Source organism: Barbus barbus (assembly GCF_936440315.1).
Source record: "Barbus barbus genome assembly, chromosome: 49".
NCBI lineage: Eukaryota > Metazoa > Chordata > Actinopteri > Cypriniformes > Cyprinidae > Barbus > Barbus barbus.
Window position 1 is genome coordinate 16,490,387 of NC_136727.1, and position 27,544 is coordinate 16,517,930.

Consider the following 27,544-nt stretch of genomic DNA (forward strand, 5'->3'; position numbering starts at 1 on the left):
TATTTGTGTCTTTTTTCCCAAGACTATGACCTCAATGACCTGGCATCAAAGCTAACAGACACAGTCTAAAATATACAAAACTCCAATTAGATCTCTTTAAGTCGTCAAGGTGGATCTACCTTTCTGTGTGGCCACTTCAGCTCTCAGTCCGTCCTCCATCCTAAGGTTAACCCTCCCCAATTTTTCCCAATTCTAATGAGGACCCTCGTGAAAAAGATGAAAGCTAGAGTGAGCGAGTCGGAGAGAGCAAGCTGGATAGAGAGGGAGGGAGGGAGGTAAAAAAAAGATCAACTCACTGCTAGTTGTGCTGTGGAAGCAGTGGGTTAAAGCTTCACAGTGAGAGAGAGAGGCAAACTGGGATATATTTCTATTTATTTCCCCCTCTGGTCCCGTTTCTTGGCTTGTTGCAAAGAGGCAAGAAAAAAAAATCAAACGAAAATAGACGTAAATTTAGCATCCTAGCAGCCAGAGCGTCTCCTCTACGCGCTCGTTCAGAAGACTCTCCGTGTCTAATGTGACACATTGGGGTGGAATCGTGGGACATTCGGTCACACAGAGCTAAGGGAAGGATGGATAGAGTGAACCGAGTTTTAAACATCGTAAGACAGATGTCTCCCAGGAAAAGGGAAAGAGGGTCTCACTGGGAGGCAGAGAGCCCGGAGACCTGCGAGGAGAGTCTGTGCTCTCTCAGCCTTTGCATCAGCGGTAAGACCACCCCTGGCAAACTTTCTCTCTCGCTCTGTCTCTCTCTCCGTCTCCCCCTCCTCCCGCTCTAATCCTTTTTTCATTACTGCTTTGTGGGTTTGATATTAACTTTGACCTGTGGTGTTCCACTGAGGAGAAAAAAAAAATCTCTCTCTCTTCTTTCCGTCAGTGTAGCTTCAATTATCATCTTGTTTCCTCTGAGGGGAAGAGCGATTGAATTAATGGTGAAACTCTTGAGCTTAATGTGGAGGACGCGGTTTCTCGAGCCTAATGTTGTCCTTGAAGAATTGATTTTGTATTAGGTATTTAAATATTTGATGAAATTGATGTTTCCGTGAGGCACAATCGTAATTTTCGACTTCATTTATCGGCTCAACTCATCATCGTTCATTCTACAGCTTTGATTTGGTAGGGTCTTCAGAAATCAGTGAAGCTTCACCTATATTAATTGAGTAAAGATCATAACTCTTCATTGAGTTATGACTAGCTTGAGTAATGGCTGTTTTAAAAGGAGGACTGACCGGTGCATTATTATCTACAGGAATTTTGAAGACACTTAAGTTTGTATGGAGGATTTTGTGTTAGAAATCGATTGAAGAACCAAATCTTTCCTTGTACATCCTTCTTTCATCTCATGAGGGTTTCGGTTTCAATTCCTAGACATGATTGTAGCATCTCTCCTGTTTCTGTTGTGTTTTTATGTTAATTTTAAAGTTTTTAACATCTGGTTAAAAGCATTTTTCACCCAAAAATGAAAATTCCATCATTGACTCATGTTGTTTCAACACCTTTATGACTTACTTTTTTTTGGACATAAACATAGAAATTTTGAAAAGTATTTTTTTTTTCTTTGTGCATACAATGCAAGTTAATGGGGTCCACTCAATGTTGTTTTGGACCCCACTGACTTTCACTACACAAACAAAAACAGACAAAACATTCTTCAAAATATCTTCTTATGCGTTACACAGGAGAAAGAATGTCACACAGGTTTTTACTAGCACCCCTTATTTCATTAAAATAAATTTAAAATTATATATAAAAAATATATATATACACAGTGCTTGAAGTGGGCCGGTACGCACCGGCACTTCTATATTTTAGCACTTTTTTTGTGCGTACCAGCACTTCTGACATGTTGCCGGTACTCAGAGTAAAATTGTCAGGGTCTGGGTGATTAGGCTATATGATCCATATATGATTAGAAATTATATAGAAACTAGGTCACACTACACACTACCCAGGCGGGATCACCTCTCATCTCGTCCAATCATGTGAATGAATGCAAGCGGAGTAGTAGAATAATAATTAATTATTGATTACTAATTTGAATCAGTACTTTATAATGAAAATCATATCTTAAAATGAAAAGAAGCTGGCTTTAGCAATCACATAATTTTAAACCGTAAACTCCCAGAAAGTCCAAGGATCCAGTGAACGAATTCAAACAGTAAGCTCAAAACAGCGCTAATGCAGAGAAAACACGGCTGATTTCATCAGCGATTACAGAGAGAATAGTGACTTACGTCCAAATGTCAGTAAAACGCTGATTATGCGGTGATCAGAGATTTAGCGATTCTGAATGGATCCGTATATTAAAGGCAGGCGATTTAGTGGTCTTTGGCATCTCCCTGTGGTCCTGTTTGGTATTGCAGCTTGACTTGTGCTAATTTGTATTGAAAACTGATTGATTGTGGCACTATACATTGTGAATTGTTAAAAAGTACTTATTTATTTAATATATATTTAATATAATATAATGATAGGGGGTCGGGTGAGTACCGGCACTTCTTTTTTTCCACTTCAAGCACTGTGTATATATATATATATATATATATATATATATATATATATATATATATATATATATATATATATTATTTAGTTATAACAGCAAACAATTCACCCACAAAAAAAGGGTAGAATTGAGAAATATAAATAGAGAACTGCATGATGTAAAGTCAGAAAATTCATAATTGCATGAAAAAGTCAGAATTATGAAATGTAAACTCAGAACTATGAGAAAGTAGATTGGCATGATGTAAACTCTAAATTACATGATAAAAGTCAGAATAGCAAGATGTAAACTCAGAACTGCAAGAAAAATGTCAGAATTATGAGATATAAGCTCAGAATTACAAGAAATAAATTCAGAATTGCGAGAAAAAAGTCAGATGTAAACTTAATTGATCACATGTAAAAGGAGATATCAACTCAGAACTGCAAAATGTAAACTCAGAACTGAGAGAAACCAGAATTGTGAGATGTAAACTAAAAATTACGTGGAAAAAAATTGTGATACAAACTCTGAATTTCGAAATGAAAACAGAATTGCAAAATGTAAACTCAGAATTGCATGAAAAAAGTAAATCTTGCAAAATGTAAAATCTTGCGAGAAGAAGAGTCAGAATTGCTAACTCAGAGAAAAAAATCCTGAGAAAATCAGGATTGCGCGATATAAACTCAGAATTCAGTTTTTTTTTCTCACAATATTTATCGTACTATTCAGATTTTTTTCTTCTCAGAATTATGAGAAACACAGTCTGAATTGTGAAATAAAAAGTTGCAGTTACCTTTGTATTTTTTATTCTGTGGCAGAAATGGGCTTCCATACTTTTGTGTATAAAGCACAGTCTATTAGGCCTAATTATAGGCCCATTAAAAATACATTGTTTGCATCTCTTTTTGTTTTTAACTCTTGTTGCATATTCCAATTCAATCCCAAGAATTGCAAAAGATGATGCAATCTCTCTTGCGTTTCTTCAGACAATATCAGATATGTTACATCTAGAGCAGTTTCTAAATATTTCATCTTCCATTCACCCCAGATTACATTGCTTTACATGTGATATATTATTTAAAACCTGGCGAAATATGGTCTCAGATGCATTCACTGCGTCTTTAATGAGGCATCTCACGTTTACACACAGGGGAGGCTGTCTCACGCCCTACGACACTCTGTAATTACAAGCAAAACTGTATTATTAGGTATCACTATTATATCGTTGCTCAACGTGACACTGTGTCTGTTCCAGAGTCACGGCGTCCTGAAATAGCAGTGAATTATTCTGATGGGAATTTCGCATCAAACTAGAATGCATTTTAATGCCTTGTGTACAAGTTTCCAGTCAGGCCTGCTTTGATTCTATGCCGATTGCTGTTCTGCACTATGTTGCTGTGTCGTGGCACTGTGTTTTAAAACGCCTCCAATGTGCCAGTTGATCTGCCGATCGGCTCAGACTATGTTAAAATAGACTGTGTTACAGCAAAGTGAGGTCTAAATATGGCAGTGACTCGGTTTCTTGTAACTTGGATGAAGTCAGTGTGACGAGAAAGAAAGAACGATCGGCTCCATCTCAGTTGCTGGGTGCTATATATACTCCATCTCTCTGAACACACACAGAGTGCACCTGGGAACTGTTCCCTGACCTTACAAAAGGAGCTCACTGAGACTCACAAAGAAAGCCTTTGTTCTGCTTTTGTGTTCAGAGATTTCTGGATTTACATTTTTGATGCTAGTTGAGCCCTTAAACTCCGCCTTAACATGTTACTGACCAATCCTGAATTAGCAGCTGTTGCATTCTGCCATTTAATGAGAAAACAGAATGCAGAATTAGAATTTAAAGGTGCTGTATGCAGGATTGACTAGGTATTGCAATCCAAATTCAAAATATTGGAGAAATTGTTTTTTCACCCGGCCCCCCCCTCCTCACACGCAGGTTGCCAGATTAACTACACCAGCGGAAACGAGCGCACATGACGATGAATGACATTAAATACTCTGTGTTTTCCGCCAACTGGCAACCCAAGGTGCTGAAATACAATTGGGTAAACTGGCAGTGGGCGGGTTTCACAAACCATAACAAACACAGATATTCCGGGCCAGAATGCACATATTCAAAGGAGAATAAGCATTGTTTTTCAGATAAACAACTATGTTAACTTAGCATGTTTCTTAAATATCTGAAAACATATTATGGTATTTGTATGCTTCAGTAGAGTCAAAATCCTACATACAGCACCTTTAACCAGTAGAATGTAAAACTGAATGAAATTCGCGAAATCCATGCAACTAATATAGACATTTACACAACTTTGAAGTATTTTCAAAAACACGAGATTATAAAAAATGATGCCATACTTTCATAAATATATTAATAATAATTTATAAATACAATAAATGTAAAAGTGTATGGTTGGTGATATTTCTTTGTTTTTGAAAATCTCTTACACTCAACAAAGCAGTAAAAACAAATATTGTGAAATATTGCAATTTTAAATAACTACTTACTATTTGAATATGTTTTCAAATGTAATTTATGTGATCTAACCTGAATTTTCAGCATCATTACTCCAGTCTTCAGTGGCACATGATCCTTCAGAAATCACATTAATATTCTGATTTGCTGCTCAAGAAACATTTATAATAATAATAATTATTATCAATGTTCAAAACAGTTGCTTCTTCATACTTTTGCAGAAACCTTGATCAATTATTTTCAGGATATGTGAATAGAAAGTTGAAAAGGACAATATTTATTTAAAATATGAATCTTTTGTAACATTATAAATGTATTTATTATTATGTTAACACGTTCACAGCACTATACAGTATAATGAGCGTGTTAGGAACAGCCCTGTTATCTTCCAGTAATCTTATCAGCTGTAATAACGGTCAAATAAGGCTTTTCTCTTTACAGATGACTTTGAGGAGCGTTTGATTCTAATTTGCAGCCTCCACAGTTTTTAATCTCGTTACTGAGTAATTTAACAGTTCCTGTAGAGAAAATGGCAGATAAAAATGCTTTGGCAATGTCACAATTCATTCCAGCCAATGTCTAATAGCTATCTGGTATTAGTCTATTTTATAGAAAATCTCCAGTTCATTCCTTTTGTGTGTGAGTGTGTGTGTGTGTTTTATTTTTTATTATTTTTTTGCTGTATGATGATGTATGGCGCTTAAAACCGAACTGTATTTTAACTTTTATATTTTAAAAACAGTCAAATATGTTACATTACATTATTAAAAGATTATTTAAAAATATTCATTAAAAAAAGCTTAAAAATATTTCCAGTGTGTTCTGAAGGCAAACTGTTTTCTTGCAGTGCAGTGGATTTGTGTTCCTTTTGTTCACAGTCTCAGCTGTACATTTGACTAGTTCTTCAGGTCAATGATCCTGTGAATTCATGCAGCAAAGAAAACAATATGAGACCAGGGACTCTTGGGAAGCCAAAGACCGATATGACACAAATCCAATGTTGCCTTTTGACCTTTGAGGTTTGCGAATTTGTGTCAGTGTGGCTTCGTTCCCTCGTAGTGGATGACCATGTGCCCCCCCTCCCCCCTCATATAGCCACAAAAACACAATGTATAATAATACAATTCACTCCACACAGTATCCTGAATATTTTATGAGCGCTACACATCGAGAAAAGTCAACAATGCTTCTGTCACCTCATCTTTTCAGACATGTCATCGTATCCGTCACACAGAACATCCACTTTCTGCAAAGAAAAAAAAACAGCAGGATTCTGATGCATCATGGGAATGGCGAAGGCGTCTGAAAGATTTGTGGGAAGAAATCAGAACAAATTTAATTTCACAGCAAATGTAGAATGATGAATGCTAGCTGCAATTTGGAGCTGCGGAAAATAAGTAATCCTGTTTTATATATCTGTGCTGTATTATAATATTATATTAGATCTGATTTATTTCACAGGTAAGGAGGTTTTGATCAGGTTTAAGATGAGGCAAGATGTTTCTTTATTGCTCGGGGGTTGCTCTTTCATACCTCAGGAGACTTTGAATTCTCAGTTATTGAAATTTAATCTTCAACTCAGGACTTTCTCCTGAAATGCCAGTCTAGGAGAAGTTAAAATGGGACACGAATAAGAAATGTTTGTTTAAATGTAAATCTGTGGCATTTAATTCCAGAGTTTGTAATTTGAGCGCAGTTTGAGAGATCTCTTGATTAAAAGCCTCAGGAATTGTACTACCTCAGTTGCCGCTGTGAACTAAATTGAGCCAAATATGGTAGATAAATATGGCAAGAATGTGTCATCTCTTACCAACTGTGAATAGAGCTTCATCTGCAAGTACTTGAATTAATTAAATCCTAACCTGTCATATCCAGCTTGTGTTGAGTGAAATTAGGTCAGAGTACATGTTTTTTCACTCTTCTTTTCTCTCTAGCTTTGATTCACGTATTTCAACCATTATTTTGTATATTTGTGGCCTTTCTTCGTTTTATGAAGCGAATGCATCAGCTGCTTAATGAAATCCGCAGCAGGGTGATAATGGGATGTTTGCCATATTTAATTAAGTCACTTTTGAATATTCATAGCTTCTCCTGTTCCCCTGCGCTTTTTATGTTGCCTGTCCATTACATTATAAAGCTTAAAAGATTGAAAATCAATTGACTTGATGTTTATTGGGTTTTTCGTCATCTGTTCTTCTCAGATATAAAAAAATAATAATAATAATAATAATAATATATATATATATATAAATAAAACAATATATTTGTCGGAGCCATAACTTTCTGCAGCATTTCGACATGCATACTGAAAAAGATATCAGAAACAAATATTTACTCAGAAATTGCTAGGAAATTTCACAATTAATTACAAAGAAACAGCAAGTAACACACCTAATATGTAATGGGGCGAACGAGACGTGAGACGTGAGGATCCATACGCAAAGCTTTATTTATAGACATGGTCGTACACAGGCAGGGTCGAGCATCAGCAAACAGATATGTTTAAGCCAAGACAAAGAGTATTCCTAGGGCTGGAGTAGGTCATCGATCGGCGAACAGAATCCAGAGGGCTTGACAAGAGGAGTAATCCAGAAACATGAGCAGTAGTCCAGTTGAGGAACCCTCGAATGTGGCTGAATTACAACAATTCTGCCAAGATGAGTGGGCCAAAATTCCTCCACAGCGCTGTAACAGACTCATTGCAAGTTAATGCAAACGCTTGATTGCAGTTGTTGCTGCTAAGGGTGGCCCAATCAGTTATTAGGTTTAGGGGGCAAGCACTTTTTCACACTGGGCCATGTGGGTTTGGATTTTGTTTTCCCTTCATGATAAGAAAAACTTTATTCAAAAACTGCATGTTGTGTTTACTTGTGCTATCTTTGATTAATATTTAAATTTGTTTGATGATCTGAAACATTAAAGTGTGACAAACATGCAAAAAAATAAAAACTCAGGAAGGTGGCCGACACTTTTTCACACCACTGTATGTATATATATACATGTATAATTTTTTTTTTTTTTTACAGTTTATAGCGAAATATGCATGCACTGACACATTATTTAGTTAATTAATGCTCTTCTTTGTTTGCTTGTTCAGGCTTTTCCAAGATAAATCTTTACACCAATAGGTGGCATCTTCATACGTTATTATAAAGTGATTCATTGAGTCATTCAAACTATTTGTTCAAAATACTGATTCATTCAGGGATAAAAAATTATGTGACTGTCTTTATGACTGATTTATTAAACCGTTCACTTAAATGTCAAAAACACGGATTCATTGAGGAACGCATTCTGTATGTTGCCCTGAGATGCACTACAGGCCCAATTGTGACTTTGTTTGGAAATATTTTTGTCAGTGAAGCAAAATTAATATTGCGCACAAAAATATAACTTAAAACAGTATATTAGACATTTATAGCAACCCCCCCCCCCCCCCCCCCAAAAAAAAAAAACATACACTGACATTTAGTTGATAAATGCTCTTCTTTGTTTTTGTGTTTAGGCTATTCTAAGGTACATCTTTAGGTCAATAGGTGGCGCCAAACAACTGTCTTTATAAGTCATTATTAAGTTATTCATTGAGTCATTAATTTTCAAACAATTCGTTCAGATCACTGATTCATTCGGGGATTAAACATTGTGACTGTTCTATATGAATGATTAATTGAATCATTTACTTAAATGTTAAAAAATACTGATTCATTCAGGAACGGTTACTGTGGGTACTGTGAGATGTGCTTCAGACCTGTTGTGAAAAAACTAATATTGCATATGAATGCAAGTCACTCAGTAATAACTTCTTGTGGTGTTTATGGAAGCATATGCTCTGTATCATTAATATTGTCTTGAAATAAGTATATTTACTTCAGGAACCCTAAAAAAATGATTTGTGTTCACCTCAGAAACGATTGAATTGCATTTTTACTTCAAGACCTCGAATGCTGTACCCTATAAATTTATTATTCCTGCCATTTGAGATAAAAAGCTTGAATATAATTATTTTAAATATAATTATAGGATATTCAGATGTATCTGTGTGCTCTAGCGGTGTTAACATTGACAACCAACAAATGACACCTATTTTCATTTTATGTATTAGTTGTCTAATTCTTGATATAGATTAACGGATTAAAAATATATTATGTGACCACTTTTTAAAAACTAATCTGAAAATCTGCACTGTTGCTACTTTTTAAAGTTTGTTGGAAGAACACAGTGGCTTTGTTCCTCCACTCACAACTTGTTCCCTGAGTGATAAGTGTGAGCCGCGGGAAGTGTGAGACAGGATTACAGGATCCTGCTCGTAAAAGAAGCCTCCTGTCATCTTTCCTTTCACTCTTGAATAAAACGTCACAAAGCTGCAAGGACTCGATGAAAAGGCAGCTCGAGAAGCTTGGAAATCGAATGTCCTTTTTCGCTTGCCGTGTTGCGTAGCAGTTCTTTTTAATCACTTTTGATTTATTTTGGTTTTGAGGTTTTAGGCCTTAAAAAATAATGTTTTCACTGTGTATTTGGTTCTTGTAGCAACTCTCTGACCTTATTTGTCTCCTGCGATGCAATACAAGAAGATCTGCACTTGAAATCTAGAGTTTATATGCAGAGATAAAATCACTGAAGCGATATTATCGTAGCTCTGAAATGAACCCGATTCGTATGTCATGGCTCATTTCCGGCAGTCTTGAGTCTTGACTATAATATCACGTTTTTTATATGCAATGGCATAAACAGTGGCTTGAAAATAATTCAACCTAGAGCACGTTTTTAAGGTATGTTTAATTAAACGTATTATTATTATTACAGTTCATTACAATATTAAAAAATTTCGGCTATTTTTTTAAGTCCATAAAAGTGCCCACAGTTAAAACTCGAAAACATTTCCCTAAGCCTGTTTAAAATCAGCTTATTGTGCAGTATTTACCTGTATTTTCTTCACTGTGTGGGCAGTGTTGTGCCACGCTTATTGATTTGAATTTTGAGCTTAACCGTATATTTTCGTAATTCTTTCAGAGTAATAGCTTCTTTTGAATCATTCGTCAGTGCTAGCGCAGAGCTGCTGTTAAGGTTTACCAATGCAGATTTATTCAGTTCTCATCTACTGAACGTCATGGCTAATTCAAAGAGTTCATTGACCTCTCTGTGGTTTCATTCACAAGTTTCCATATTCTCAGAGAATTTTAAATTGATGACCTTTACGTGTCCTTTTCTTGGTTTAATAACTTCTTTTTTTTATTATTTGTTTGGATAGTTTGACTCTCTGATTCATGTCTGGTTTATCTTGAATGATTCTCTCACATGTGTAGTATTGGAGAGTTTGATTATTTTTATTGTCTCGGTTCAGCTCTCCCCTATGTGTTGTTGGAAAGTTTGATTCATTTTGATTGACCACTTCAATAGGTTTGTTTGGATAGTTGTAAATTAACAGATTCGAAAAGGAATCACTTATTCAGTGACATTTCAGGTCTTCATTTTTTATTAAAATATTTAGTTCATTTTTTTTTTTTGTAGATAGTGTAAAATGTATTAATATATCAATGGAATTAATTGGTTTAAAAGTCTTTAACTGTTTAACAGACACCTTTATCTACCCACATGAATTAATTTTCTTTTTTTATATTAGCAGTTACACAATACGCCCGTCAGCCTCTAAAATGCACCCAAGAAGATGAAGATGCGACTTGCACTTATTCTAGTTGTCAAATTCCTTGTGATCCAGTCTCAAAGTGTTGTTTTTATGAAATACGTTTTGACACTTTCGAAGCTTTGAAGTCTTCTTCGCTGAAGCTTTGTTGCACAATCCAAAAAAGTGCCAAAACAGTTTCTCATAATCATTCCTGTCATAAATATTGTAGCTTCTTGGTGCTCTGCTGGACAGACAGACATTGACTTAATTCCCCATTCATTCTTTTATGTTTTTCTTCTCAATCTTTTGAATTCTTTTCCAAAAAGGATCACTTTCAAAGAAGCGCCTGTACAAAACACTGGGATCTTCCTCTAGGCTCCAGGTCTGTTTGTCTTTCTGTGGTGTGAAGTACAGAATCCCAGAAGTCTCTTTTGTCGTGGCAGCAGGGAGTGAGTAGCCAGAAGCTCAGATCAAAGAGCCATGATTCACCCACCACGAGAGCAATCCAGCTCTTGTACATGACTGAGCTCTGCTCTGATGTTCAACTTTTGTCAAGGGAATTCAATAAACCAGCCGACAACATGAACAAACAGAGTCTGAATGGGCGGCAATGTGTTGATTGGTTGGAGGCGGTTGAAGTCTCCCTTTTTTTATTATTTTCTGATGTTCCTTAGGATTCCTCACATCCAGTTTTTAATGACAGCAGTTCGGAGTGTATCAATAATTCTTGCATTTCTAGAATGTATTATAGAAGCAACAGATTGGCGTCTAATTGCAGTTTCATGTAGTTGCGTCAGAGCTTTTAGCTCAGGGATAAATGAAGATTGGAATATGAACGAATGAGTGGAGAACCTGAATATGAATCGAGTGAAGAGAAGAATGAAGCTTCTCGATTGACAGCTCTACGGAAAAAAGTAGCCCTATCATACAGCTTAATTTAGTTCAAATTGTTCTCAATCAATGGTGTCATTCAATGTGGTCATATCAACAATTTACTGAAAGTTTTGTCATGACAACTCTCAGAGAGTTTAGCATGGTAATATACATGGTAATGTTAATGTGTTTGGTCTTGGCGGAATAGATCTACTACTCTGCTGCTGCTACTAATGCACCCACAGACATGCTGCTGTAGGAAACACTGCTGCTGCATATAACATACACAAAATCACCCTGTAGCAGATCTAGACAGGTGGAGCTGGGGAAGAAGGAGGGTTTCTGTAGCACGCTTCTGAAGCGCGTTTCAACTGAATTTAATTTTAAACCAAGTCACTACAGGCCAAAACTTGTTTGGCCTTTCATAATCTGTTGTTTCAGATTAGTAGAAAGAAATAAACTTTTAAGTGTTTAGTTTGTTGTACTTTACCTGTACTTGTAAAGCCCATTTCCTCAAAATTTGTTTTTTTTTTCTCCTGCGCTGAACCAAGAATCTCCAACCTTTTTATTTCTCTCTCGGTCTCTGATTGGTGACAGTATTTTCTGATCTATGGAGTAATACAAAGAGATGTCAAAATCCAATATGTAAAAAAAAAAAGTCTAATATGTCAACAAAATAAAACGGTTTTGAACCTGGATTTATCCAATATTCAGAATATATCTGTTCTGAAAATGAAAATCAGAATATATCAGTTCTGGACATGAAAAAGTGGCGAGCGGTGACTTTTTTAACTGGGTATCCTGAGTGATAAGATTAAGATATCCCCCACCCCGGCAAAATCTTACACCAAATGCCCATTTTTCTGCTTGGGCGAGCGCTTCGCGGACAACTTACCTCGCACTTGAATTCAGCCGCATGCGAGCAAACCAATGAGAACGTGCTACAATTCTGACAAGTCATAGCAACAGAGGGGATATATATATAGGTGTAATTGATTTGTTAACTATTATTTTACATAACATTTAGTTAATTCACCAAAATATTCTAAGTACAGTAATACTTACATATAATACATATTTATACATAATTAAGTCTATGAAACTGATCATTTGTGGCCAGACTGAAGATAAGCTTCTTTTTTAAACATCCAAACACAACTTTGTCCCAAAATCAGCTTTGGCCAATCCTAGATAAATATCAAGGAGGAGTCGCAGAAACATTCACCTTGGCTCCTCCATATCATTACCGAACAGACTTTCTCCATTAGGTCTGATAGCTGATAGTCTCAGCGCTGAAGCTGGACCTGTGGCAACACGAAGGTCCTCCTACCACTGCGTCCTTGCTGTAGAGATGTGGGCTGAACTGCCATCCTCATTAGCCAAATGATGCTGCATCTGTTTCAGGACCTGGAGTAAACTATTGTTTCTTGTGTTCTTATTGTTTACTGTGTACAGGATCAGTGCCTTAAGAAAAGAGGAAGAGATAAAGCAAGTGTAAAAGTTGGAAAGCAGGCAAAGAGAAATATGCACAAAAGGACTAACAACACTGTGATTATTGCAATTTAAAACATTTTTTTTTTCTTTTTTTGGTCATTAAGTTCCTAAATACATGATCTTTTCTTATTCTGACAGTGCTCATATTTTAATAGCACCCTTTTAGAGTTTAAAAAGAGTTCATTTGAATGATTCATTTAAATGATTCCTGTTAACCGGTTCAAATTGTCCATTTAACAGAACCAGAATCTTCCTTCACATTTAAGTAAAACAAGCACAAAAAAGCACAACTATTTCAATGTTAGAGACAATCATGGTTACCTTAAAACTGTGTACATTAATAATAAAATAAATACATAAGCAAATAAAAAAAAAAAAAAAAATTAATAAATAAGCAAAACTTAGCCTTTGTTTTCTACAATTCAGGAATCTTTCTAGTGAAATAAAAAAATAAATAATAACTCAGTTCAGTTTAATTCATTGTTTGTCTGATTTATGCCATTTCATATCACTAAGGCCTACTGTAATTTAGAGAGAGAAGAAATGTTCAAATACCAGGAAAGCACACACATGCTTTATTAGTGGTTGAATCATTTTCTATTTGGCAACTTTACTATGTAGCACAGATGAGGCCTGAATGCTGCTATTCTGCAAATGGCCTAGTTTTTGGTCTGTTTTTTCTTAGGGTGGGCGACAAGCATGCATTTTAATCAGAGTGTACCAGTAAATTACACAGTGAGCCCAGAGATCAAAATGCATCTATATTTCCTTTGCATTTCTTTGAGAAAAAGAAGAAAAAGCTGGAATATTTAAGTTTTAGAGGAATCTTTCTAGTGGAACCAAAACCTTATATGTTGTTGTTTTGTTTTTTTAAAAATCTGTAGTGTGGAAAGCTGGACGTTTGCTTTTTGGGAAAGAAAGAAAGAAAAAGAAAGAGAAAGAGAACGAGAGAAAGAAAGCTGTTCATCACCTTATTAGCAGTTTATGCACTAACGGATGGAAATGTGATGGATTACCTTACAGTGAAAACAAAAACACGATTATTAATGCATCACAGCTTGTGTGAAATACCTCTTGGTGAAGTGATTATGAAAATAATTTACATGGTTTACATTTCATACAAGTGATTAATTTACTTTTGTTTCATTTCTATTGTTTTTCAAGTGTTGCACTCGGGGGAGAGGTAGAATTAATTATGAACTGAACGACTGTGTTATATAATGGTTTCTTTTTTAATAAAGTGATATGAAACCGGGCCATCACTTTCATAAAAGAATGAGAGAAGTGACAGCAGAAATCTTACAAAGACAATTTGCTTTCATGACTGACGTACGACACTCATTCTTTTCTCATTCAATTCCACTTTCTAAAGAATAACTTCAGGAATTGTCTGCTGTAATCTGCCTACATCATTTGGTTTGCTGTTGTGAACTGTTGCTCTGCAAGATTTCATTTAATTTCATATCATTTAATTTCATTTGGACCACACCTCTAGGTCTAAGGGAATGGTAATGCTGAAAATATACTCTAAAAAATGTAATTTAAATGTCTTTGCATATTATGCTTGGATAATAGAGAGTGTTTTAACGTCACCTTTATTTAAAAGGGCTCTACATGCATTATATTTCAATTCACTGGTCAAATGTTTGCATCTGTATTTACGTACTTGTGTGAAGTGCTATGTTTATGTATTGCCTGAAGCTTTTAACTGACTGCAAATGCATCATAGGCAATGATGTTTTTAACTCTTTGCTGCATCTGGATGAAGCAGATCCAGTTTTCCTTAATAATGAAGCTTAACTGGAGTCTTTGTGTCTGGAATGGTATTGGCTTTGCTCGAACATCTCATTGCATTGTTCATTTGTGTTGATGAACATAATGGAATCAAGTGTGCTGTCTTAAGATGATAGAAAATATCTACTGACATCCAACATTTAGTTCTCATTTCTCAGTTTTGCACATGGTGTACATTTACACCAACATTACATTACTAAACAATAGCAATGTAACATTAAAAATAAATGCCTGAGCTTGATGCGATGAAATATCAATTATACTGCCAAGTATATAGTCACCCATACTCGGAATTCGTGCTCTGCATTTAACACATCCAAAGCGCGTGCGTGCGTGGGCAGCCATTTATGCTGCGGCACCCGGGGAGTAGTTGGGAGTTAGGTGGCTTGCTCAAGGGCACCTCAGTCGTGGTATGGAGGATGAGAGAGCGCTGTACATTCACTCCCCCCACCTACAATCCCTGCTGGCCTGAGACTCGAACTCGCAACCTTTGGATTACGAGTCCAACTCTCTAACCATTAGGCCACGACTTCCCCGTAACAAAGGATAGGTCTGTCAGAAGTGGGATATTGCTTTTCATTATGAATGGGTATGAAAATGAAATGTGTTTGATATAATTCATGAAAATGTGTATTTGGAATTTCAGGTTCAAGATTTCAGGTAAGCATCACACATCAAACGGTGCTGTGAATATGGGGTTCCAGGCAGCTCATTAATGTTTTTTTTTAACGAAGCACCAAAAATGTACATTCATTAAATATGAAGAATTGTATGGTGTGTTTTGTGTAGTTGTCTTAGAATGAGGAAACAATTAAATAAAATTCAGAAAATTGAAGGTGAGAAACTTTAGTAATAAGCACTAGTATCACAATATGTAATATACAAAATGAAGTTAATGTCACTGAATACACCATGCTACATTAACTCATGTTCTTTGATTAGTTTATTTTGCTAGTTAATCTTGATGATCATTGTCTCTCCGAAATTTGAAGTATGTCCTGTGTGAAATCTATATAAATCACAAATCATACCGTCCATGCTCCAGAATTTAATTGGGCCAAGTACAGAGCCCAGGGGAACTCCTTAAATCATGATTAAAAGTCATTTATCTCTGGGTAGAATTTTATTTTATTTAGAAGCTGTCAGTATTCAGACATATCACTCTACTAATAAAAGAAGATTCCTAAACTGTTTTGGTGTATAACAATTGTGGTTAGCAACTTGTATGCCATGCTTATATTTAGCACAGTGCAAGCAAGTGTACGTTTGTGTATCCACAAAGTGCAGTTGCGTTCAGCCCTACCCCATACATCTATACCACCCTGCTTCACTTAATAGGAGTATTGTGAAGTTGATGCATTGTGTGGAGTATTGTGATCATCCCTTAACCACAACTGTATTACATGGAGTGATAAACTCAGCGCTGCTGTGATTAATTATAGCTGAATTCCAATATGGGAAAAGAGAGGAGTAACTCTATTCAATTCCCAAAACCTTTTCAGCGTTACCAGTTGAGCAAGTAAGAGAAAATGATAGAGACAGATAAAGAGTGATCAACAGTGCAAAAAAAAAAAAAGACGAAGGGCAAGAAGCGCACTGAAGGAATTGAGTGGAAAAAAGGAGAAGAATACCGCAAAAGGAGGGAGTGATGTCGGGAAAGATGAGAAGTTATAAATATTGATTACCGTTCTTCTACCGATCCAAAGACATGACAAGGAAGCACTCAGATGCCGATGTGTTCTTTGGCAAGAGCGCGAAACAACTCGTTTGTTCCCAGGCTCATTTTTTTTACTCCCTCACTCGCTCTGTCATTCTGACAGATGCCGCCTTGCCTGAGAGCGCCACAACTTTCCTCAGCTAGGATGGGGATGTAAGGTATAGAGAGATAGAGAATGAGAAATTGCCTTTTCTTGTTTCGTCTCTCAGCCTTTGTGGAGTGGCGGACTGCTCCTGAGAGTGCCATGTGACTTCTTCCTCAGTGCTTTGGAGCTATTTTCCCCCTCTCCCTCTCTTTTTTTTTCCCTTCCAACGATGAGTCGCTGAAGAGGAGAGGAGGCGGTAAGAGGAGGATATGTTTTCCGTTTCGCTCAAGTGCCGGATGGGGGTCATCAGACGCAGGATCAAGGGTATTGTGCAATGCACCACTTTCACACAAGCTTTTGGGATGGGGGTCCAAACCTTTCCAAGTGTTGGGAGGGGGTGAGTCTCGGGATTAGTGTGTAATTAGGATGTATTATTAACTCTGTGTTGTGTGTATGTAATCTTGCCTTGTCCACTGATTTTTTAAACTTGATATAAGGAAAGGTCAGGGTTGTCTAGGATGCTTTGTTTTTGAGAACCTGGAAAGCTAAGCTGTTTGCTAAAGTCGAATGTGAACATACTTTTAAAATCCAAGGACGGGTGATACTTCAGGTGTGTTGGTGAGTGCTTGAGTTGTGTTTGCCGTATTGACAAACCTCTCCTAGGTTTATTTTATTTTTTCAAAATGAGTGGCTTATTTTGTATTATCTAGTTGAATTATTAATAAATTCTTAACATCAAGTGTGCCAAAATGTTTATCATTGCTTTTCATAAACGTTTCATTACAGCAAGTGATATTTATAGACTAGAATTAAAAGGCCTTCACACTTCTTTATAGTGACGTTAGTGGCACAGTTTTGCAGATGGGTGTGATTTGCTGCATGTTTTTGATGGCAAAACTTGAAAGGATCTTAGTGTTGTGATAAAATTGTATCTTTTTTTTAGTTTTGTTGTACTTATCCACTTTATATTTGCCTTCACTGCAAAAAATATATACTATTTACATATAGTTGGCTATATAACTATATACAGTTCACTTATAGTTCTTCAAAATGCATAAATCACTCCTGGTTGTGATCTTAAATTTATCAGGCCTATTAAAAAACTAGGAAGCATCTTAGTCTTGTGATTAATTTGTTGTTGTTGTTGTTCTCATTAACTCGTCAACCACTTTATTTTGCTAGAGTTGCAGCAAATACATATTATTTATGTATAGTTGGCTATATAGCTGTGTACAGATCACTTATAGTACTCAAATATGCATAAACAACTCTTGGTTGTGATCTTAAATTTAACAGGCCCGGGCAGATATCAAGCCTATAAGTTTGACACTTCTTCTGAACCAACCATTTAGAAGACCCTGTTTGTATGCATCTCGGGATCTCTAGCCTTAAGCTAGTTTGCAAGAAATCAATAAAGCATTGCCTACAAAAGTTCAAGACTGTAGAAATAACATTAGCCGTTGATGGCAAACTTTTGTGTGGGAGTGCTGATAGTTTCAGTGCTCTGGTCCTTGGCGGAAGTTCAAGTTTACATGTTCAAGTATCAATGGTGGGTGATACACATTTTTTTTTTTTCAGTTTTGCATAATCCATTGTTTCTTCAATAATGTGTTTTAGAGACATTTTATTCTCAAGTTGCGGTCATTCCTCAAGCTGACACAACATATTTTTACACAAAAGAATTCCACTTGGCCATCTAGTCATATATAGGGAAACAGATTTGGGAAGCTCTGAACAGTACACCACCTTGAATATACAATCATAATGTGACTAATGATGTAATGGCAACAAAAAAGGTGGGAAAGTCTTTAGATTGAACCAATAACATGAGTCTGTTTCCATTGTTCGAATGATTGATGAAGGGAATTTTAACAAATTGGGTCTTTAGTCCTCAGGTTATTTGTTGTGACAACATCTCTTTCCTAGTCCACATGCTTTGTGCAAGTTTATGGAAATCGTAAAACTTTGCAGTAGATTATTCTAGGTTTATATGTGCTAGTTTCATGAAGACTTTATCTAGAGAAGACTGGAAGTTTAATCTGAGAGGATTGATCAACTGCGACAGTTTTATTGGATTTATATATGGAGAGGTGGGCTCAGGACAAGCTTGATAAAAATGCTGAGACTAGACTGGCTGCACTGGAGATTTCAAGCTGAAAATCAGCTTCTCACTCTATTTAACTATGCAAGCAAGATCGTCAATGAAAGCAGCAGGCCGTAGACTTGCAATTATATTAGAGTGGGTTTTTTTTAGCTTTGTGTAACTAATATCCTATTCACATTCTTTGAGGAGATACACATTGTATTGATTGTATTATGGCTTTATTTTTCACCAGGGATATAGAAACCGTTGTGACTGTTTAGACATTTTAAAAAATAAAACCAATTACTTAATGACCACACAAAAAACTATTTAACCACTTTTTCAGGAAATCAACTAGGACTTCTGGGCGAATGCTAGATCACCCTGCTAATTTTCTTTCTTTCTTTTTTGTCTTTTCCATTTAAAACATTAAAACGTCTTAAAGTTGATTGAAACAGAATTGTGTATGATGATACATGTTTTCAGACATTATTTTAATAACATTTATATCTTGTTTTAAGCACAGATTTAAATGTAACTTACATTTTGTTAGATTAATGCTTAAAATAAGAAACTTTGCTAGTGGGGTGAAAATCAATACATCTTTCAAGATAGATTTTTTGATAATTAGAAATTAAATGTCTGCTACATTTTTAATTCTCAAATGAATATGTCTTGTTTTAAACCTTTGTGCTGTGCTGAAAATCCCATAACCTAAATTGGTGTTCCTATTCAGAAAATGACCGACCTTTTAAAAATTGATTGTAAATCTCTCATTATACTATATTATAATCAAACCTTAGATTCAATCTTTTTGTCATCTTGTTTTCTTTCAGTTAGTACAGGTTTTGTATGTCTTTTTGGAATTGATTGATCGTAGCCCTCACTGATCTGAACTTATGCACCTTTTGAGTTTTTCAGTGAAAAAATATTTTCAGTCATTATTTTTTGTAGCATTATGATTATGATCGATGAGTTTCAAAAACAAATATAAAACCTGTGCTAATTCAAAGAAAACTATTTAATAATTCAATATTTGGCAAAAAAATAGCATAAAGAGAAATTTATAAGCAATTTTTTGTAGGCCACTCATTGCAATACCATATGTGTAACAGATAGATAGATAGATAGATAGATAGATAGATAGATAGATAGATAGATAGATAGATAGATAGATAGATAGATAGATAGATGACTTCATTTATGACTCCTTCGATTTGTTTCTGTCAGTTTTTCAAGTCAAATTTTTGCCTTCATTAGCAAAAGTTATGTGCAGCAAAGAAGAACAGATCAAAGAAAAGCATGATTGTGAAAAGAATTGAACATGGTCTCTGTCCCGACTGACTGACCTCTCATCCCAATAATATGAGAATGGAGGATGAAAGTACATTTAAAGATTGAAATTGTGAAGATTTACATAGCTACGTTGTTAGCGCTAGAATTCTGAGCAGCGTCTGATTGAAGAAGATGGAATAAGAGGCAGATTAAAGCAAGGAGATGAAAGATGGACGTGACATTGTGTCTGGATATTCATTTCTAAGTGGTTCACAAGAGACCTTACATCTATTCCCTGGTATTTTCCAACAAAAGGACGTACATGTTTAGGGTGTTTGCTTGGTGCGGTGCTTTGAGAAAATGAAAGCTACAAGGCCCCGGCTAATGAGTACAAACAAAAGCTCTTCCTTTTGATCCATGTCACAAGTTGCTAGCATAGAGGATGTTGCCAGATGGGGGTGATTTATTACTTTCTCGCACATGCATTATTTGACTACCTGGAATGCTTTAGGGACCTCGCTCACTTTTATTCACTCACCGCTGTGCAAGTTTTTCCGCTAAGGGAGTGTATGCAGGGTAAAAAGATTGCATAGCACTGTTTGAAGATGTTATTGTTTATATTCATCACAAGGTGCATTTGCCTTTGAAATTGGTTTGTTGTGTCTACCTAAAGTTTGTGGATTGGAAAGTTTGAAAACAAAGTCTTGGACTGTGAAAGAGTTCAAAATATTTGTCCTTTCATAAGTCATAAGCGTAACAAATCCTTTGACTGCAAGGTTAATTGTTTGTAGTCACAAACAGTCAATATTGAAAGGATATTTTGTGTTTTGGAGTTCTAAGTTAATATGAAAACATTTGAGTGAATTAAATCATGACCCAGACCTTTTTTTTTTAAACACAGAGTCAAGAGTGAGATGGTGTTTTCATTAAATTGCAAATGGGAGTTGTAAATATGTTTTCCTTATGGCTAGAAGCCAACAGCTGGGCTCTTTTATGTGTTTATCAAAGTAAATGATTTTAGCACAGAAAATGTATTTAGCACAGAGAAGGACTGTTTGCTGTAACAATTATTTTTTAATGATATTGTTGTCAGTGTGGCGATGGTGTTGGCCCAAGGCAAGGCTTAATAAGAGAAAGGAAATCACTATTTTTGGTGGCAATATGCATCACAGCACATACAGCATGCTTGTTAATTTTTATATATTGTTAAAAGCTCACATGCTAGCAAGCCTTTTTTTCAGAGCAGATCTTTTTGCATTTTTAACCAAATAAAATGGTAACACGAGATGAAATGTGCAACATAAGATATCTTGAAAATAGTAAACCACAGATAATGTGAGGAGGAAACAGATAATTAAAAAGTATATTGTGTCTCAATTTTACGGAAGTTCTAAGCGGCCATGCATTATTAGAAATTTTCTGTCTTGTTTTCTTGTGATCACGACTTAATTTTCTCGTGATCTCGACATAACGAAAGTTGTTTTGTCGTTATCACGACTTAATTTTCTCGTGATCTCGACAACGAAAGTTGTTTTGTCGTTATCACGACTTAATTTTCTCGTGATCTCGACATAACGAAAGTTGTTTTGTCGTTATCACGACTTAATTTTCTCGTGATCTCGACATAACGAAAGTTGTTTTGTCGTTATCACGACTTAGTTTTCTCGTGATCTCGACATAACGAAAGTTGTTTTGTGGTTATCACGACTTAATTTTCTCGTGATCTCGACATAACGAAAGTTGTTTTGTCGTAATCACGACTTAGTTTTCTCGTGATCTCGACATAACGAAAGTTGTTTTGTGGTTATCACGACTTAATTTTCTCGTGATCTCGACATAACGAAAGTTGTTTTGTCGTTATCACGACTTAGTTTTCTCGTGATCTCGACATAACGAAAGTTGTTTTGTGGTTATCACGACTTAATTTTCTCGTGATCTCGACATAACGAAAGTTGTTTTGTCGTAATCACGACTTAGTTTTCTCGTGATCTCGACATAACGAAAGTTGTTTTGTGGTTATCACGACTTAATTTTCTCGTGATCTCGACATAACGAAAGTTGTTTTGTGGTTATCACGACTTAATTTTCTCGTGATCTCGACATAACGAAAGTTGTTTTGTCGTAATCACGACTTAGTTTTCTCGTGATCTCGACATAACGAAAGTTGTTTTGTGGTTATCACGACTTAATTTTCTCGTGATCTCGACATAACGAAAGTTGTTTTGTCGTTATCACGACTTAGTTTTCTCGTGATCTCGACATAACGAAAGTTGTTTTGTGGTTATCACGACTTAGTTTTCTCGTGATCTCGACATAACGAAAGTTGTTTTGTGGTTATCACGACTTAATTTTCTCGTGATCTCGACGTAACGAAAGTTGTTTTGTCGTTATCACGACTTAGTTTTCTCGTGATCTCGACATAACGAAAGTTGTTTTGTGGTTATCTGGACATAACGAAAGTTGTTGATCTCAACGTAAAAACCGTTTTCTCACGACGTAATTGTAGCTATCGTGAGAAAATCAGGGTCGCTATATTGTCTTCGACGGTAAAGTTGCAGACCCGACAGCCTCCTTCTCAAGTGTCGAACACTTATGTGTAAGTCGTCAATCACTGACAGACACAGAGCTATTTCAGTTTGAGTGAGTCCCTGATCAAAGTAAAAGTGAATACGATCATCCATGATGCTGCGATGATGCTGCTTCTATAGCATTTTCTCATGCCGAATACACAGAGAAAATTAAGTCGTGATAACGACAAAACAACTTTCGTTATGTCGTGATCATGAGAAAACAAGACAGAAAAATTATAATAATGCATGGCCGCTTAGAACTTCCGTACAATTTAGTGGCAAGCAACAGGACTTTTTATCTCGTCGTGTTTTTTTTGTTGCCTGAATGTAGCTAAAGAAGCAGTCAAGGTTCCATTTTTGTCTGTTTATTGGTGATTTGAAGTTAATTATGAATGAACGTGATTTGAATGGTTTCTATGGATATCAGCCTCCCTTGTGCTTAATTGTATTTAATGTGAACTTGTAGTGTACTTCAAATCCTAAAAGGATATTTAAAAAAAAAAAAAAACGGATTTGCAGATACAATAATTAAACTTAAGTGTACTTAAAACAGAGTGCATTTTCATGACTCATGAATCATGAAGTTTCAATAATATTTTGTCATGTTTTAAAGAAGTACACTTATTTTGATCGGTTGACTAACATACTAAAGTACATATAAAGTACGTTACTATAACTTTTCTTGTAGTGTGTGTTTCATATTAAATTAAAAATTTAGATATTTTTAAATGTCCTAAATTATAAATTAGACATGACATACGTTTCAACAGAATGACATTATATTTTAGTTTACATAAATGCTTTTCATTACATTCAGCAGTACACTTTAACCATATTTGAATGACTATATAATTATAAAATTACATATAAAGATGCACTTATGTCCTACTCATGTTAGTCATCTAAAATTCTAATTGCATTTAATATAACTTTAAGCTGTAATACATTTTATAATATATTTAATCACAATTAACATGCAATTAAGTGTCTAAAAATATAACATTAAGTTTGTACTTAATGGGAAGGTATAGTTTACTCTAAAACTGAAATTCTTTCATGTTGTTCCAAACCTGTACCAATTATTCTACTATGGAACACAATAAAAGATATTTAGAAAACTGTTTTGATTACCACCGCCTTCCATTGTATGCACAAGTGTATATTTGTGAAAGAAGTACAATTTAACACGTATTACAGAAATAAAATAGTCTAAAAGTATATCCTTTAATATACTATTTTCATAAAGAGTGCTAAATTGTACTTTTTTTTCACAAGGGTTACATTTCACCCCAAAATAAAATCCTTTCCTCACCCTCATGTTCTTCCAAACTTCTGTGACTTTCTTTTTCTGTAAAAGACAAGGACAAATTCTGAAAATAGATCTCGTCATTGAATTTGTTGATTGAGTTCACAACTGATCCGATTCTCAAGTTAAAATCACTGGACCCAGTGATTTGTTTGCAGCGACAAACACAGTCATACAAATTTCTCCTTTTGTGTTCCAAAGAAGAAAGAAAGGTTTGGAATGACATGATGGTGAGTAAATTATGCCAAAAGTTTCATTTTAGGGTGACTTATACTTAAGTTCTTTCCTAACTATTCCTAAGTCTTTGATTTGTGATCTGAGAGGACAAGGTTGGCGGTCATTACGGAATCATGACTTCATAATTAGGAATATTAATTCGTTTTTAATGAAGATAATGAAATCGCCTTCCTTAGAGGATCATAATTTATTCCACGGCGGCCCACAGTGCTAACAACCTGAGTTTCCTCGCTGTTGTCCCTCTCGGCTTTTAAATTACACCTCTACTTGGCAGCTTTTCAGACAAGTCTCCCTATTGTGCTTCCCTCGTTTTAAAAGACCTTCATGTAATCAGTTTCTTCATGCTCATTTTCTATGTCCATCCCTTTTCTGGTGCGGCCCACTTGTCCGCTCTCAAGAGGCCGTGATGGTGCATTCAGTTAATCAGCACAGTGTCTGGGCTGCTCGTTGGCGCTGAATACTGAGAGGATGGTGGCATGTGTCCCGTGTGCCGATATGAGCTCCAGCGTTCGAGAGATACGAAGTGAGAGCATGCCATATCTCAGCATGCTGCGATGGCTATCAGACCTCCTCCTCGGTGCCGAGGTTCGTTTGAAGCTCTGCTTGGCATCCTGAGTCAGATTTGTATTGATCTGGCTTTGTTTGGCTCCATTTGAGAGGCAGGAAAGCGAATGAGGTTTGGCAGAGTAGCAGAGTCTGCCGATCTGATAGACTGTGAGGAAACTGATGAGGTTTGCAAATTGAAGGGACCAGGACTATTTATTATCTTCCATATTTGGAAACTTCACATGTAGCCTAGACCACAGTCCTGGTCCTGAAGGGCCACTGTACTGAAGAGGTTTGCACTAACCTCAATTAAATGTACATGAACCGAGATATTTAAGGTCTTCAAGGTTACTAAAATCTTCCAGGCAGGTATGTTGGGACAAATTGGAGCTAAACTCTGCAGGACTTTGGCCCTCTAGGACCAGGATTGGACACACTCAAATCTACCTCAGTCAGATTGAGAAACTTGATTACAAAATGGATAGCTGTGAATAATAGGCTAGTCATCGCATTATGTTTAGTGATATAGAAATTAGGACTTCTAAAGCCACTTTTGTGACCACATGTCTTTTTAATTCTTTACTTGTCTCAGCAATTGACAATAATATTCAAGCACTGTAAAAGGTTTTGCCACAATCTCAACTGACTGGCTTCTGTCATGTATGGTTCACATGAGTCTCTTCAGACCTTAAAACTATACATGAATTATGAGGTTCTAGAACGTCTGTGTGACCTAACTGAACTCCTTTCCAGAAATTGAACATAGAAAAAAAAAAACAGTTTTTTTATTTTAGTCTTATTAAGTGCAAACAATAAGTGCAACCATAACCAAAGTACTATGCCAATATTCAAAGTGCAAATAGAGACCAAATTTTTCCTCAAGCATTGATACTGAGCTAAGCATGATACCAGCCTATAGGTCTGATATTGGGAGACGTTAGCTGGGTTTCCATCCAAAGTTGCACATTTCATTTATGTGTAAAATTGGAATATTGCATAAAACATTTGCAAATAAGCACTGTTTTCATCCAACGAGCCAAAGAGAACAAAATCAACACTTTCTGATAAACTGGCACTAAATATCACAAATAAAAGTAGGAGAAGCCACTGAATATATAGTCATTTTCATATATACTAAATGACTTGCACCACAGAGCGAGCAGATGAAGCACAATAAATGTGGCCATTGCTTTCGGAGGGGAATGCCTGCTGTTTGGGAACGCAGTTCTGGGAGACAGACGACAGACAGACTTTACTCGAGCAATTAAGAATGACCATAACATTTTAGATACCGTGCAAGGAGATCGGTCCGCTTGTTAGTTAGGTTATGCCATCCCATTGTGCAAAGTCTATGACCTTTTTGATGCACATGGAGGAATGTATTTGGCAAATGCGTTTCCATCTTATATTATTCGTATATATATAAAATATAAAAAAGAAATTTCGTATTATATAAGTCAAAAAACACCTTTTTTTTCCAAATTAAGGATTTTTTTTTCTAAATTTGACGTTTCCATCACTCATTTCTGATGCGGTGTTGGAAACATAGCTATTTTATGTAGCCTAATTTGCACTTCAGGGAGCCGCTCTGAAAATGCGATTTATTGTAAGCGCTTTTGAATATGTGCTCGCGTTTTACTTTCGAATTTGCGATTACTCTTGGAGCAGCAGTGCTGAGTGCACATTCTACAGGCTCTGTTGTGCAGCAAATCCTCCACCGTGGTCTTTTCAGTTATCTCGCCTCACTCGCGTCATATGTTGTCATCTGTACGCAAAATTTCTCAAAAAACTCAAAGAAAAAGCTTTTTCATTTTTAATATATTGTTGTCGTAACGTAAACGTACCCTAAATTTGGGCACTTTGATGAGAGATTTCAGTGCACCAAAGCAATTTAGTCCAAAACCGAAAATTCAGGCAGATACTGTATTTTTGTTTGCCAAAATTTTCGGGTGGATCCATAAACAAAAATTCAACAAAGAACGACCAAGATCTTACTTCTTCTAATTAGTCCTATTTTTTTTTTAAGCAGGCCTGTCAATATTAAAAAAATATTATCACAGTTTTTGTTCGGCACTTATGGCTTCCTAGCATAACTGGATTTCCTAGCAGTCTTGGGGAGTAACTATCAGTGCAATGCTACTAACTTGGTTTTTAGTAATGAGAAGTAACTAGCTGCTTTTTCCAACATGATAACATGATTTTTGCTTCATGCCATATTGAATTGCAAAGCAGATTTATGGTTGAGCAAGCTCTATTTTGTTGTCTATTTGGAACAATTTAGTTTTAAAAACTGCATTTTGTCTTGAAATTTGGATGCCTTCTGTAGTTGTATTAATTGTTTTTAGTCTAAATGTACCTGTTCCAGTTTAATACTGTCACACTAATAAAGCTGTTTAGTTCAATTTGTAGGCCACACCGGAAGTCTAGCTGACCATAGGTTCTTGCTAATGGCTTTTTAGAAAAACTAATTTTGCTATTTATGATTAAAAAAAGGTCTAGAGCTCCCACATGGGTTTGAATTTACATGCTTGACAAATTGGACAACAATTAGCAACTCATTATGTAGCAACTTGTTACAAGCTTAAAGGCATAGCGGTTTCAAAATTCAGTCTATAATTTATGTTATAGAACAAAAATGGAAAGTCTCTTCAAGTAATATTAACCACAGACCTTGTTTTACTCCAAAAACACTGTTCTTAAGGGAAACAATAGCTAAAAATGCTAATTAAGTTGTTGGACTACAATCTGGACAGTTGTATTAAGAACCTCATTGTTTTAGTACTCCATAAATACTGCTGATATCTTTTTATTTTCAAAAACATTGTGCTTATACATTGCTTTAAATATATATATATATATATATATATATATATGTATAATATATATATATATATATATATATATATATATATATATATATATATATATATATATATATATATATATATATATATGTATGTATTTTTTCTTTTTCTTT

At 35.6% G+C, this 27,544-nt stretch overlaps 1 protein-coding gene across 1 annotated transcript in view; it reads left to right on the forward strand.

Annotated features, from left to right (window-relative positions):
• Nucleotides 1–569: 569 nt before the first annotated feature.
• The window catches only part of LOC306867623 (glutamate receptor-interacting protein 2-like), a gene marked incomplete at both ends in the record, with an annotated part of 143,733 nt that continues 116,758 nt past the window's right edge, over nucleotides 570–27,544 (forward strand). The window contains one exon of the mRNA XM_079413391.1: nucleotides 570–705. Within this exon, the coding sequence (XP_079269517.1) occupies nucleotides 570–705 (136 nt within the window). The remainder of the gene's footprint in view (nucleotides 706–27,544) is intronic.